This window comes from Candoia aspera, chromosome 1 (assembly GCF_035149785.1).
Source record: "Candoia aspera isolate rCanAsp1 chromosome 1, rCanAsp1.hap2, whole genome shotgun sequence".
In the NCBI taxonomy this organism is placed as follows: domain Eukaryota; kingdom Metazoa; phylum Chordata; class Lepidosauria; order Squamata; family Boidae; genus Candoia; species Candoia aspera.
The window spans coordinates 7,380,071-7,396,184 of record NC_086153.1 but is presented as its reverse complement, the minus strand read 5'-3'; the positions used below and the strand labels follow the sequence as shown (position 1 = coordinate 7,396,184).

At 44.0% G+C, this 16,114-nt stretch overlaps 1 protein-coding gene across 5 annotated transcripts in view; it reads left to right on the top strand.

The window, feature by feature from the left end:
- ACACA (acetyl-CoA carboxylase alpha) overlaps positions 1–16,114 on the top strand; it is a 252,885-nt gene that overhangs the window by 75,847 nt on the left and 160,924 nt on the right. For all 5 annotated transcript variants that reach the window (XM_063296753.1, XM_063296749.1, XM_063296752.1 and 2 more), the window contains 10 exons: positions 367–448; positions 1,211–1,356; positions 1,749–1,899; positions 3,282–3,416; positions 4,185–4,331; positions 5,238–5,426; positions 7,762–7,862; positions 8,288–8,376; positions 11,336–11,460; positions 15,332–15,445. In XM_063296753.1, coding sequence (XP_063152823.1) covers positions 367–448; positions 1,211–1,356; positions 1,749–1,899; positions 3,282–3,416; positions 4,185–4,331; positions 5,238–5,426; positions 7,762–7,862; positions 8,288–8,376; positions 11,336–11,460; positions 15,332–15,445 — 1,279 coding nt within the window. The remainder of the gene's footprint in view (positions 1–366; positions 449–1,210; positions 1,357–1,748; positions 1,900–3,281; positions 3,417–4,184; positions 4,332–5,237; positions 5,427–7,761; positions 7,863–8,287; positions 8,377–11,335; positions 11,461–15,331; positions 15,446–16,114) is intronic.

The following is a 16,114-nucleotide window of genomic DNA, read 5'->3' as shown; positions in this document are numbered from 1 at the left end:
GCAGCATCCTGGGGTCACCTGATTGCCATTTATGACCTTCCCAGCCAGCTTCTGACAAGCAAAGTCAATGGGGGAAGCCAGATTCGCTTAAATGACTACATAATTTGCTTAACGACTGTGTGATTTGCTTAATGGCCATGGCAAAAAGGTCATAAAATCAGATGCAGTCACATGATGCCTCACTTAATGATTGCATCACTTAGTGACTGATGTTCTAGTCCCAATAGTGGTCGTAAGTCGAGGACTATTTGTAAGGTCATGTAGAGGCGTGCACCCTTTTAGCCTTACCCTTTTAGAAGCATACCACTTTTCTTGCAAAACGATTTCTAGGAAACTGAGCGTTGTTATTCATTCTTTGTCTTCCAGGGGCCAGGTCTTGCCTGCTCATACTTTGTTGAACACGGTGGATGTGGAGCTCATCTACGAAGGGAAGAAATATGTACTAAAGGTAACGTTGCAACAGATGTACAGCTAAACTGGTAGTATTTAAGAATGATGGTGGTGTGGGAAACAGAGAACGTTATATACATTTTCGCAGTAATCCTAACAACCATTGGAAAAGGAAGCCTGGGCTGCAGATCTATAGTGAGAATGAGCCTTCTTACAAAGGTCTGAACTCACTGATCCATGCTGGAGTGCTGTGCAATCTTATCTGGCTTATAGCTCTGTGTCTTGACCACCCCTTTCCCCAACTGGTGTTGAATTGTACTTAAAACTCCAAAGCCTGGCTGGGAATCTCAGGTGTGATAATCCAACCCATCTGGAGGAGGCCATGTTGAAGAAGAGGGTCCTCAAGGGTGATAATCGGAGGAACTGGGAGAATAATTTGAGATTCAAACAATTCAAACAAAAAGGATTCAAGGAGCCAAACAAGGAAAGAAAGACAAGAAGGAGGGAGATTGCAAGCATATAATTAAGAAGCAAACGAAGTTGTGTTGAAGAGCTGTTCCAAAGAAGGTCATGCTTTTTTGAAGAAGCGTGTGCTTTTTGTGAGGTTAGAGGTATTATCCATGGAACTCCACCAAGCCAGTGGCCAGGAGCAGGAACTTCTTAGCCATAATACCACCCCTCTGTGATGGCCTCTTGGAAAGGGGCTTTGGTCTGGGAACAAAGCTTCCTCCTCAGGTGTAAGCCTGAGATGCCACCCAAAGTCATCCTAAGAACATTCAGCATCGCCATCACTTATTTCCTGCTCTTCTCTTTCTGACAGGTAGCTCGGCAGTCTCCAAATTCCTACGTTGTCATCATGCATGGCTCCTGTGTGGAGGTTGACGTTCACCGGCTAAGTGATGGAGGTCTCCTTTTGTCCTATGATGGGAGCAGTTACACCACCTACATGAAAGAAGAAGTGGACAGGTAACCTTTGGTGCTTCAAGGGATGCTTGCAAGCAGAGGAGCAGAACCCAGGAAGCTTTGTTCCCAGCCCAACAAGCTTCACGTTCCCCAAATTTCCTGTTGGTCCCCTTTTACCTTATCTCGAGATGTTCAGGGATCTTCCATTCCACATGCCTTTAATCTTGCTAAGGAAAATTCCACAACATCCTTCCTCTCCCCTGGATAAAAATCCAAGGTTCCCTAGGATGCCTGCTCGAAAAATACTCTTGTCCTCAAATTGATCCCCTCCCCTTTTTCCTTCTGAGCTTAAGATCCCCTCTTGAAGTCAATATTATTGGACAATGGGTCTAGATCACCCATTGTCTAATCTAGTTGTGACCACAACCCGTCTCCTTTTTGTACTTTCTGCTTAGGTATCGCATCACCATTGGCAATAAAACCTGTGTATTTGAGAAGGAAAATGACCCGTCGATTCTGCGCTCACCATCAGCGGGGAAACTCATCCAGTATGTGGTGGAAGATGGTGGACATGTCTTTTCTGGGCAATGTTTTGGTGAAATTGAGGTAAGAAAGCTTGTGGGCCTGTTAGGCCGGCCTTCCTGGGAAGACCTTGTGTTAAGAAGTGCAAAATCACACACACCTGCGTGCACACACTCACACACACAGTTTCCATCCATGCCTTTATTCAATCTGCCTCTTAATCAGAGTGAGATTGATTTTGGTTTAGATTAATTTTATTAATAAAAATTTTAGCAATTTAAAAATAAAACTGAGAAACTGATTAATATTTTAATGCAAAAACTTATAAATACAACATACTGTATGTGTATTTCCCCCTCTGGAACCATTCTATTTGCATATGGATTTAATCAATTAAGGAGGTTCCCAGATTTTTCCCCACTGCATTTTAAAGTGTTTTGTAAAGCACAAATACGTTATAAAGACTCCAAATAAGCAGAACATGTACACTGAAACCTATAAGTTATTTTATTCACCATGTGTCATCCCAGACACCTTGACTTAAAAGATTAAAAGTGCCTGTTATAAGCCTAGCTTCAAAAAGAGAGATTCATCATCCCATTACACCCTAAGACATTTCTGACGTATTGAATTTCTGGTACCAAATTCTCACCTGCTGGTACGCATGCATTTTTTAGTATATTTTTCAAGCTTTGTAATCTCAGATATTTTACTTGCATTCTGTGAGCTATTAGATGTACTGTTCCCTAAACTAGCAAGCGTAATTTTTGTGAGGGATCAATATAGGTAAAGTAGGCTTGTTTCAAGGAATAACTGTTTTCATGTAATCATTACAATGGATCAAGGTCCAGTTTGAACAGAAAACTTTTAATGCAGATTTTCTTTGATCTATCAGCAGCCCTATTTCTGTAACACTCAGATCCAAGGGTGGTCCTACCTTTAATGAGCTTTCTATATTTATCCCTACGCTTCTTGCTTAAATGAGGCATAATGACTGGCCTATGCAGTTTGTTACAGGTAGTCCTTACTTAATGACCATTTGTTTAGCAATGGGTTGGACGTACATAGGTGCTGAAAAAATCGACTTAAAACCAGTCCTCGCATTTATGACCATTGCAACATCCCATGATCACCATTTTTGACCTTCCCAGCCAGCTTCCAGCAAGCAAAATCAATAGGGAACTGCATGATTCACTTAACAAATGTGTGGTTCACTTAACAATCACAGTGATTCACTTAATGGCTGCCACAAAAAAGGTCATAAAATTGGGTCAGATTCGCTTAATGACTGCTTTGCTTGGCAACCAAATTCCAGTCCCAATTGTGGTCATTAAGCGAGGACTCCCTGTAATAAGAATCACCAATGGAGGAGCTGAGAAATGGGCTGGACCTCAACAGGGCAGTGAAGGCAGGGAAGCCATGCCTCTAAGAACCCACATGCTCAACTTGGTCTTCTGTATTTTCAGGTGATGAAGATGGTAATGACGCTCACAGCGGCAGAATCGGGCTGCATCCATTATGTGAAGCGCCCTGGGGCAGCCCTCGAGCCTGGGTGTGTAATTGCTAAACTGCAGCTGGATGACCCAAGCCGAGTTCAACAGGTAAATTTGGGGGCTTAGCCATAAGAGCTATCACTTCACAGACATTTAAACTAAAAGACAGGTTTTGTTTGGCTTCTGGGGACACCTGTCATTTTCTCTGGTCTTCTGCCAAGGGGGTGTTTTTCCAGTCTGACCTACAGCTCTGTGATTACCTGATGGTCTCCCCACCCAGCGCCAACCAGCTCCAGCCTTGGTTAGCTTGTTGAGATTGGGCAAGGTCAGCTAGGTGGTGATGCCACTTGTTGGGCCCACAAATTCGTGGCAGGTTTTAAATGTCCATAATGAAGAGGATGATAAAAAGGACCCAAAGTCTGCATGGGGCCCACCAGAACGCTTCTGGGGACTCTCAAAGTTTTGCCTCATAGTTGGTAGGAACCTGTTTGTATTTTTCTTGGGTTTGGCTAGTTCTAAGGCGGCGTTTCCCAAGCTGGGCAACTTGGAGATGTGTGGATTTCCAACCAGCAGGACTCTAGTTCAACTAGGAAATGAGACAGAAGCAGGGCATGATTGTTGAGTCTGAAGGCACCCAGGAAGAGCACCCTTGCAGAACGATTAGTGGCAGGAAGTTTACTCTAGAACAAAGGAGACCAGCAATGGATCCCATCTTAGAGAGAGGATCAACCTTTGGTGGAACTGTTTGGGAAATATGTTCTTCAGGCAGAAGCTTCAGCCCAGAAGACCTCAGAAAGTCGTCCCCTTTTGAAATAAAGCAGATAATTTGATTGGTACAACTCTCACAGTCTGGCTCCCTTGTGTTGTCCTCTCAAGGCTGAACTCCATACGGGAACCTTGCCCCAGATTCAGAGCACGGCACTCCGGGGTGAGAAGCTCCACCGGATCTTCCATTATGTCTTTGACAACCTGCTCAACGTGATGAATGGGTACTGCCTTCCAGAGCCCTTTTTCACCAGCAAGGTAGTCTTCATTGCTTTCTTCTGTCCCTTCGGTTGGCATACACCATAGCCTCTTATGGCAGCCTTTCCAGCCTGGTGGCTTCCAGATGTGTTAGAACATCCACTCCAAAGAATTCCCAGCCAATTAACCTTGTATCTTTAGATCTAGCACATCTGGAGAACATCAGCCTGGGTCAGTGTTTCTCTTAGCAGCTTTCCGATGTGTGGACTTCAACTCCCAGAATACCCCAGCCAGCATGCTGGCTGGAGAATTCTGGGAGCTGGAGTCCATACATCTGAAAGCTGCTGAGAGACACTGACCTAGGTTAATGCTGCTTTATGCTACAAACTCTTTACTTTCCTTACATCACTACAACCTCCTAGGATAGGAGTTGAGCGACCCAATGTTGGGCGATGGCCCTGTGCCCGAGCAATTTGCCATAACCTTAGGAGGTTGTGAATTCTTGCAAAATTTTGAGAGACATGAGCACAATTACAAGATTGTGGCAGTTTGGTGGGCCTGGGGAGACATCCTTTCTTCTTAGTTCTGTTCTATTAGTGTAAGTTTTGCAAATATTAACTTTGGGCATCGTGAACCATTTGCAAATTTGTTGGAGGGTATAGTTGCAAAATTATAAAGGTAGAGGGAATTTTCTCAGAGAGCTTTCTGGTGTTAAAAAAAAAGAAAAGAAAAAGAAATACAAATCTCAGAGGGATTTTGTTCATTTATTTTGGAACCTTCCATAGATTTTGAAGCCTGTGACAGTTATTTGGAACCTTTGACAGTTGTTTTGGAACCTAGGTTCCATAGGTGTTGGAACCTGTGACAGTTAAACTGGACTTGAAACCAGTTTTAGTTTGTAGTGTGAAAATGCCTATAGAAATCAAACTTGTTTGCTTCTTACTTTTAACTCCACCGCTAACTCAGGTGAAGAACTGGGTTGAACGGTTAATGAAGACTCTCCGGGATCCATCCTTGCCTCTCTTGGAGCTTCAGGATATCATGACCAGTGTCTCTGGGCGGATCCCCCCCAATGTGGAAAAATCCATCAAAAAGGAAATGGCACAGTATGCGAGTAACATCACATCTGTCCTTTGCCAGTTTCCCAGCCAGCAGGTAGGGAACGTTTTGCCTGTGATCTGGGCTGAAACTGGAATGTTACTGGCTAGAAACTGGTTAGGTGGAAAAATAATATCCTTGGTTGTGAGAGATGGTGGGGAGGCTGCGAAAGGAAGGCAAGGGACTGCAGACATGAACAATGAAGGGGTATAAGGCGAGGTTGTTGGCAGCTTATCTCAAAAATGGCAACTCAACCCAGGAGGCAAGAAATATGGGAAGAAGCATTTTACATCATTCAAAGGGACCCCTCCTTAGCAGACTCCCCATGAAAGGGGCTGGGAAATTCCTGCTCCTATTTCCAAGATTCTCTATTTTCTCCAGAGTAGCATTAAAAAGAACTTTGTGGCTGAACTCTACGTAGTTCTTGCTTCTTTGAACTCACACAAAAGTGTAGGGTTGACATGGATGGGACAGAAAGAAGTCTCAAGCCCACCTTTTATTACAAGGGGTGGAATTACTGTTTCTCTGTGGGTTCCATGTTTTGGTGACCAGAAAGGTATTTCACTTTAAGTCCAACTACCATGTTTGAGATTAACCAGGGTCCCATATGTGCAGCTACCTGCTGTGACTGAAGGGGAATTACAGATTTTAAACCTTCAGGATTTCTGCCCAAAAAACCATCTGTATAGGCAATGTTAATCTATCAGGAAGTAGTTTGTTAACCAATATAAAAATGGAACCAAATCTGAATAATTTAATTGCCTTTTTTTCATACAAAGCTGCCTGTTCATTAAGGACCCCTTTTCTCAGTACCCCCAGTTTTGGAGATTAAGCAGACAGCAAGTAGAAATGGGGTTTCATCCCCCGCAGCTCCCTTGGTGCAGAACAGCCTCCCTGAACTATTTGATATAAAGCTCTTCTGTTTTGTTTTATATTATAATGTGTTAATATCCAAAGTGTAAATAGAAATTTATCAGGCTATGAAAATTGTAATAATCTCTAGATATGTACAGTGATGAATAAATATTACTAACCTAATCCCAACTTTATTAATTAAAAAAAACTCTTCTAATTTTGAAATCTATTTCCCTAGGATTTCCCACCATTTCCTTTCTATTGTTCAACTTCTTTATTAACTATTTTATTTTATTCGCTATTTTCCTCATCCTGATGACTTTCAGGATTAAATCCCAGGATTCTGTGCCAGTATGGGAAATGGCAGCATTGACTGGGGGTACTGGGAGCTGATGGGAGATGTAATCCTTGGCAGTTCCCCAATCTATTACGTTTTGAAAATCGTGTCAATAAAGTAGACCTGCTTAGAAATATTTATTTCAGATAATGATATTCTGCCAATCATGGGTTGAGAGAAATAAGCAGGTTGGGTGACTTTGAGCCAGTCGCGCTCTCTCAGCCCCATCCACCCACCTTACAAGGTGGTTGTTGTGGGGAAAATTGGAGGAGGGATCATTAGGTATATAGGCTGCCTGGAACTGGCCAAAATTAAAAGTGGAATAAAAACCAAATACAGGTAGTTCTTGTTTAACATCCACTCGTTCAGTGACCGTTTGAAGTTACAACAGCTCTGAACCAGGGGCACTTATGACAGGTCCTCGTAGTTCTGACCGTTGCAGCGTCTTGTCAGTCATGTGATCGCCATTTGCAGCCTTCACTGCCAGCTTCCGACAAGCAAAGTCAATGGGGAAGCCAGCAGGAGATCACAAATGGCGATCATGTGATTGCAGGACGCTGCATGGGATATGCCTAATGACAGCAACTGGGACTGCTGGAACTGCTGTTGTAAGTTGGCATAGTCATGTGATGGTGCGCCTTATGACCACATTGCTTAGTGATGGACTTCCCAGTCCCAATTACTGTTGGTAAGCGAGGACTACCTGTACAGGTAGTTTTCATTTAGCGACTGTTCATAATTACAATGGTGATGAAAAAGTAACTTTGTGACCAATCCTCGCATTTATGATCTTTGCAGGTCTGTAAAGCAAAGGTGGTAAAGCTGAAGTAAGATTGTAAGCATAGTCACAATTTTATGTAGAGACTGGTTCGCTTAATGACTGAGTTGCCAGTCCCAATTGTGGTCACTAAATGAGGACTACCTGTAAATGAATAAGCAAGCAAGCAAAACTTGTTCTCCTCAATATCTTCTCTGTTCCTGACTTTAATGTTGGAAATTAAGTAGACCAGCCTATTTCTGCAGCCTTACAGGGCTAGACGTTTGCTTTTTCTGAAAAGAAAGACACATTTGCTAAATTTCGATACGTGGTGTCAGATTCTGTCTGCATGTTGTCTGTGGCCCCCCACCCCCGTTTTCAGTCAAGCCAAGCCTGAAAACTTTGATGGTATCAATCAAAGTTTGCTTCTTTTCTTCCTGTAGATTGCCAATATCCTGGACAGTCATGCAGCCACCTTAAACCGCAAATCGGAGCGTGAGGTTTTTTTCATGAACACTCAGAGCATTGTGCAGCTGGTTCAAAGGTGAGTGTCATCACCGAAGTACACCCTGGCAAAATCTGAATGGGAAGCCCAAATGATAGGCTTTTTTGTGGTGGGAGCCAACCCTGCCCCCCCCCCCCCAGTAAATGCAGTTAAGGGCCTACTGCTGAAACACCTAAAACTCTTTTGGGGGAGATGGGCGGTAATTAAATTTGAATAATAAATAAAATAAATAAATAAAATATAGAATTATAATATCTGGGGGGGGAAAAATCCAGAACCGCTGGATTCTTAGGGAAATCCACCTTGTCATGGAACTCTGAGTCTGGCCTCCATGGCCTCAGGGTGTGCATTATCATAGCGGTTAAATCAGCAACAGCAACTGTGAATGAAGATCCTGGAAGGGTGTTTGCAATGCAACCATGATTTTGAAGATTATCCACTTCAGTATTTTCATTTTGTTGCAGATACCGAAGCGGCATCCGAGGGCACATGAAGGCAGTGGTGATGGATTTGCTCCGGCAGTACCTAAAGGTGGAAACCCAGTTCCAACACGGTGGGTCCTATCAATTCAGGATTTGAATTTTAGAGCCAGGGTGGCGGGATGTGGGATGTGATTTCACAATAGGGATGAAGGAGCTGTAATAATTCAGGCCGCCAGATGGCAGCCTTGCACTGGAATGTCAGCCCAAGGCTTTGCTGACCAACATTGTTCCTTTCTAAATGATGGTTAGCTTTCACACCGCGCGAAGGAACAGGCAGGCTGGTTAACTATAGTCTAGTGGGACAGCTTTCTGAGCTGATTTCCCATTGCCCTTGACCCAGTCAAATGAACAACAGTCTGTTGTTAGACAGAATGGTCGGTCCTTCCCCCTCCACATTAGCAGTTAAAGAGCATTGCAAGCTGCTTTGCTTCATTTCCAAGCATCCATTTCTGCCTCCCCACCCACCCCCTTTCTGTTAGTCCTTCGAGACACTCCAGACAAGAAGCACCAGCCATGAGTACTAACACTATCTTTATAGGTAGTCCTTATTTAGCGACCATTCGCAGTTACGAGGTTGATGAAAAATTAACTTTACAGCCAATCCTCACATTGACGACCTTTGCAGGTCTGTAAAGCCAAGGAAAGTGGAAGTCAGACTGTAAGCACAGTCATGGTTTCACCGGGTGACTGCTTTGCTTAACGACCAAGTTGCTGATCCCACCTATGGTCGCTAAATGAGGACTCCCTGTATTGTAAGGTTACAGTAACAAAATCTTTCAAGTTGGAAAACGCCTCTTTCCTCCTTTACTTTTATTTTCCAGAAAACTAGGGAGGGCCCCTTGTGAGACGCTTTCCACACCGCTTTTCCTTGTGTGGGCTGAGATATCTTTTACATGATGGTTGTCTAGGCTGTGGCTCTTCCTCCTCTTTCCCAAGGTCATTCCCACAGACCATTATACTTTCCCAGGCTGCTCTGGCTGGCAGGAGCTGTTCAAAGTTTTTGACCAAGAAGGGCCTTCCCCATTGCCTGTGACTTGGTTTCATTTGAACTGGAATTTTTTCCTGAGTTGTTTGGAAAGGAAAATAAAGGCCATAAAAGAACAGGACAGAAAAACAGGCAAGGCCTGGGTAAAGAATAACTTAGCGGTTGGTGCCAAAACCTTGCAACTTTCAGACTTGCAAGATTCTGTTAACGTAGCCTTACAATAAAGTAGAATTAGCTCATTTGGTCATGTTTTCTGTCTGTTCTACCTGGGAAGGCAGACATCAGTCTTGCAAGTCTCAAAGTACAAATCTCCCGCCATCTCCTTTGCAGCCTGAGAACCTAGGGAAGGTCCCTTCTGAGTCTCTTTCTTTTCCCGTTATGCAGCTGTGGGCCATGCCCCCTCTTATCTGACCGTTCCATAGACAGCATCTCTTTGTCCCATCTCCCAAGGTCTTTCCCACATACCATTACAAGAGCGGAAAAGGATTTATCATTGCACATTTAAAGTCGGGATGAGCCACCTTTTAGGAGTTAAGGGCTCCATCCACTCTGGGGAAGTGGGGCTACATAATGATGGGTGGGGTCAAATCCCCAAGTGAGCAAAGTCAGTGTCCATGGGGAGAAAAAGCACCCCTTTTTCTCCTCTTCATTCATTTGGCATCCAATTTTCCTCCCTTTCTTTTGTACCTATAGACCCTCATCTCGTCTCCACCAGAGCTTTGTCTCTGGTAGGTCAAACAACACACTCTCAGCACCACCCTTCCTTCCAGTTATACCTCTTTTTTGTGCATGTTTCCTTTGCACATACCTTCTCTGTCCATTCACTCTATTTTTCTTGACTCCCTTTCCATTGCTGGATCAGGGAGGCAAGGTTCATCAACCTTCAGAAAAGTTGCAGGAGAAACTCATAAGGGCATTGAAAAACTCCTAGAGCTGCCCATGAGCCTTGGGTGTGCCTTATAGGAAGGTGGATAATGATGGATTTTCCTGTCTTTTGGGAAAGCTTTTCAGTTATTAATTCTTCCATTAAAGCTAAGCTGCAGAGAAACCTCAGGGCCTAGGAATAACTTGGAAAAAATAGTAAAATCATGATGTAGACCTCTCGTTTTTAAAGATGCCAGAATTTTTCAAGCTTGGCAGCTATTTCTGAAAGTGTGGCTTGTTTGCTAGTGAGTGTCAGCCTGAAAAGGTACAAGTTGTGTAATAGCATATTTAGGTGTGCGTATATCTCTGCATAGTTAAAGCAGTGGTGTTCCCCGTAGTAACATATGGCTGCGAGAGCTGGACCATAAGGAAGGTGGGGCGAAGGAAGATAGATGCTCTGGAACTGTGGTGCTGGAGGAAAATTCTGAGAGTGCCTTGGACTGCAAGAAGATCAAACCAGTCCATTCTCCAGGAAATAAAGCCAGACTGCTCACTTGAGGGAATGATATTAAAGGCAAAACTGAAGTACTTTGGCCACATAATGAGAAGACAGGACACCCTGGAGAAGATGCTGATGCTAGGGAGAGTGGAGGGCAAAAGGAAGAGGGGCCGACCAAGGGCAAGATGGATGGATGATATTCTAGAAGTGACAGACTTGTCCCTGGGGGAGCTAGGGCTGGCGATGACCGACAGGAAGCTCTGGCGTGGGCTGGTCCATGAAGTCACAAAGAGTCGGAAGCGATTGAACGAATAAACAACAACATATCTCTGCAGCAAATGATCATTTGCATCCAGAGTTCAAGCCCCAGGATCATAATGAGAAAGGTCAAATAGCGGGTAGTGAAAGAGAGTTCTCTGCCCAAAACCATGTCAAACTGTTTCCATTTGTACTAGATTAGCCCTTCCCTGTCCGGGAGTCCTTTAGGAGTATAATCCTCAACTCCCAGAATTCCCCATCCCTCATGGGCACTGCTGAGAATTCTGGGAGTTGAAGGCCAAACATCAGGAATGAGCCCAATTAGAGGAAGTTTGAAGTAGGTTGGAGATAGACTGTGTAAGGCAGCTTCTTGTAATAAAGCCTCTCTTATTTATAAATATCGTGGTTGACTTTCTGGTTGCAGGTCACTATGATAAGTGTGTCTTTGCTCTTCGAGAGGAAAACAAAAGTGACATGAACGCTGTCCTCAACTACATCTTTTCCCATGCCCAGGCCACCAAGAAGAACCTGCTTGTGACGATGCTTATTGTAAGTGGAGCCCTTTGCCACAATTTCTTTTACACTCTTTAGTAAACTATTTGGAATGTAACTGAGAGTTGTACCTGCGTGTTGAAGAAGCTAAGGGATATGATTGTCTGCAGTTACACCTCATTCCAGGTTCCAAGCAGTGGGGTCGAACTCCTGGTATTGGACGTGGCCTACCATTTGTTTGGCAGAAGCCCATGAGTCGTGGATTTTAGCTGCTGTGAAAAGACAGTTGTTACTTAATTTATTAATGCTGTGGGATTTTATGCCTCAGTTTTTGGCCTTCAGTACAATAACTTGAGCATTGGCCGTCAGATCTGCATCACCATTAGAGGTCTTTCGTTGACCTCCAACTTTTAGAAATCATCTTGTTTTTCACTGCAAATGGACAAGGCTCTTGAGAAAATCTCCCATGATATTCCATGAGATTTGGGGTCTTTTTTTTTTAATACAATTGTGTCTGATTCTGGGAGACTGCCTGGACAACTCCCTGCAGTTTTCCTGGCAGGTTTTTCAGAAGTGATTTGCCATTGCCTCCTTCCTAGGGCTGAGAGAAAGTGACTGGCCCAAAGCCACCCAGATGGCTTTGTGCCTGAGGCGGGGACTAGAACTCACGGTCTCCCAGTTTTTAGCCTGATGCCTTAACCACTAGATCAAACTGGCTCTCGGGTCCTTTTAATTTTTATTTTTTTTTTAAATATTTTTATATTTTAGCATCCACACATGTTAAAATTGCTGTCTGGGGAATTCTGGGAGTTGAATCCACGCATCTTAAAGTTGCCACGGTTGAGAAACACTGCCCTAAAGTGTAGGAAATTGTCTTGAAATAAGAACTATTTCTTGCTTGGTTCTAACAGAGGGCACGCCAGCATCCACCATACTTGAGGTCTGCTAAGAATCTTATTTTGCCTCAAAATCCCTCATTTAAAAATTGGGCTTGAGGTGCTGCAACAACACTTCTGGGCTGGCCACTGCTGTCCTCCACATCCCCCAATCCCATCTTCTTCAACGAAAAAGATAAAAAAAAAACAGACAATGTCTCTCCCTTTTTCCATGACCTGGAGGGGTAAAAACATTTGACTACGGTATTTTAAGAGAACACTTGGGCAAAGAAAAATGCCTTTTTTATGTAGCCTGTGGGAAAGTGAACCCCAGGGTTGATGGCATCCATCACAGTCTGCATCATGCTTTTGAAGACGCTAATTAATAGAGTTGAGGTCCCCAAGCCCCCAGCCCCTTCTGGTGTTTCTTTTTCTCCTTCTGCTAAGGACTTGGAGAATTCCTGTCGCCAGAAATCGATTTCCCAGCTAAAAATTTAAACAAGACACTGTTTTCCCTCGCGCAGGCCAGCACGCCCTCTTAGAACAGCTGACACATAATAGCTGTCCCAAGCACCATCATCTTCTTTAAGTACTAATTTGTGCAATATAAAGATCTCTCTCTCTTTTCTCCCTCCTTTCCTTTCCTTTCCTTTCCTTTCCTTTCCTTTCCTTTCCTTTCCTTTCCTTTCCTTTCCTTTCCTTTCCTTTCCTTTCCTTTCCTTTCCTTTCCTTTCCTTTCCTTCCTTTTCCTTTTTTTTGGCTGTGTGATTGTAAGTAACACTTGCCTTAAGAATCTCATTATTTGAACATGGAGCCATATTTCCTCTGAGAATTCTGGAGTAGCTCTGAGCTGAGGCTGTTCATTTCTCAAGTAATCATGCCGGCATGATGGAGAGAAAAAATGGCAGCTGTTCGCAGCTCAGGCCTTCAATTTTCTTCAGAGTCCAGTCACTCAACTGTGTAATTACATGGGGGTGCTGAGAGGCGTTAGGCCTTGTCAAAGAACACGTCGGAGGCTTCGCTCACCGCCTTTGCCAATCAGGGCAGGCTGAAAGCAGAGGAACGTGGCTGCACGGCTTGGTTTTTCGGGGGGTTGGTGAAGTCTTCGGGTGAGGAAGGGGATTTAAACTGCTTTCCCATTGGGTAGGGATCCATTTCTGTAATCCTTCTGGGGGCTTTCAAGGAGGAACCGTTGCTGTTTTCTGTGATGCTGGAGGCCCAAGGCTGGTGGAGGAGCTCCCATGGATTGGATCAAGAGTCTCTTCTGTCGGAGTGACGTATTCTAACAGCAGCCTGTGAGATGCCCCTGGGAGGCATTCACACAGGGCCTGAGGCTGAAGGATCAGCTCTTGTTAGCCCATCTGGTAATCAGAAGGACAACGGAAGTGTTTATAACAAAATGTGCAGCACGAAAGGCTCTGGTTTCACAGTGCCAGCTTCGGACCTCTTATAAGTTCCCTCATTCCTGTGTTATCATATCATTCTTCTTTCTTGCTGCATTTTAATTGTTTTGCATTCATGCTGGAAGTGTTCTGAGTCTTCCCTGCTTCTTTTTTGTCTCCCCAATAATTCATTGGGGTCTTTCCTGCAAACCTTGGGTTTCCCCAAGTCTACAGATCTCTCACTCCTGTCTGAAGATGATGGTGTTTGGGATATAGAACAATCTCCATTCAGAGAGTTAGTTTCCTGTTAGTAACAGCCTTGCACAAGCTGGATCTCTCTCTCTCTCTTGGCCTGAGTACTCATCCCTGGGTAATAAGGGTGCTGGCTGGTACTGGTGGGAGTAATAAATGAAGACATATGGAGAAATTCTGGTTGGTGTATAAGATCCTGTGCTGGAGATTCAGTTTAGCTATCCCCACTGATAGATCTCCATGCTTTTGTTTGGTCGCTTCCCATAGCTTTCTGTTTTGGTGTGGGATATAATGGTTTCTAAGATGGGAGACCCTACTTAAACTACTATATCAGCCGTGGAAAACCATGGTTCTAGTCCTCCCTTAGGCATGGAAACTGCATGGGTGACTTCAGGCCATTCCCTATCTCTCAGTCCAAGAGCAGGTGTGGGGTAGTGGTGAAAAGCCAATGTAAACATAAAACCTCTTCTTCCTTCTTATTTTTTCGTCTTAATTTCTGAATTTTGAAAGTGGGTGGTTGTTTAGCCTTCACAGTCATGGCACCTTCTATATAGGAGGACCTCAGCTCCCAGAATTCTCACCAATAGCCATGCTGGCTAGAGAATTCTGGGTATTGAAGTTCACACATCTGGAAGGCACTAGTTTGGGGAAGTCTGGTCTCTATCCTTAGGTAGCTAAAGCAGCAGCATGTACTCACAAGAGGGAATAGGTTAGTCCCTAATGTGATGGGGTCTATGGGACTTCCATCCTGCCTCCACTCTGCATCCTCTATGTCATCATGTAAACATTTCCCTTTCTATCTTGTCTTATTTTAGAACATGCTAGATCTCATCTTTATTAATCAATATGCGGTTGTAAGCCTCCAAACCAGTTGTAAGCCTCCAAAGATGTGTGGATTTCAACTCTCAGAATTTCCCAGCCAGCCATGCTGGCTAGGGAATTCTGGGAGTTGAAGTCCACACCTTCAAGTGGCCAAGGTTGAGAAACACTGCTCGAAACCAATAGTTGCTTGAGAGGAATATAAAGATAAAAATCAGATCCTCAGTTCAAAATATGAGGAATAATGGGAGTTGAAGTCCACACCTTCAAGTGGCCAAGGTTGAGAAACACTGCTCGAAACCAATAGTTGCTTGAGAGGAATATAAAGATAAAAATCAGATCCTCAGTTCAAAATATGAGCCATGTTCCTTTAGCAAAAGCACCTTTTTCCCTTAAGAGCAAACCAGATTCTGTTTTCTATGAAGGCCTGTAATGTGTAAAAGCACATTATTCCACAAATTTGGCCTTTCTGGGCTGGTTTTTGTATCTGGATTTCAGTCGGTTATTATGGCTCTTTTGGGGTGGCGGCCATATTTGGAGAACAGGGTCTCCCTTTGATGCTGACTCTGCAAGTAAAGAATTTCTTTGTTTTCTTGGCAGGACCAGCTGTGTGGCCGAGACCCAACGTTGACAGATGAGCTGATTAACATTCTGACGGAGCTGACCCAGTTGAGTAAGACCACCAATGCCAGAGTGGCCCTGCGAGCCCGCCAGGTAATGGGGACTTCTGTCAATATCAAGGCAACATCAGGTCAACTTATCTTGGTTACCTTATCTTATCTCATTGATTGGTTATCTTATCTCAGCTGCCCTGAACATGCCTTGCCCCTATTGCTGCCTTCAGTCAGGTAGGCAGCCTGGTGCCCTTCAAAGGTTTGGACTATAACTCCCATCAGCCCCAGTCAGAATGACTAGTGGTCAGAGGCTGTGGAGTCCCAGAAGGACTCAGGAGAGCATCAGGATCCCTAACCCTGCTTTCAGATTTCAAAAACAGCACATAGTAGATATGTTTCATTTTGCTTTGGCATCTGTGTTATAAGAAGCTGTGGTCCAGTTGAGGTGGGCCTGGAGTCACGGGACACACCATGTTAGTGTTGAAGCATAAATCAGAATCAAGCCAGGAATCAGAGCCAAACAATTGTCTGGCTCAACAATACAGGTAGTCCTCACTTAACAACCGCAATTAGGGCCAGAATTTTGGTCGCTAAGCAATGCAGTCGTTAAGTGAGGCATCACGTGGCCAGATCGATTTTACAACCATTTTTATCGTGGTTGTTAAGCAAATCACACGGTTGTTAAGTGAATTGTAGCGATCGTTAAGCGAATCAGAGGTTCCCTGTTGATTTGGCTTATCAGAAGCCGGCTAGGAAGGTCACAAATTGT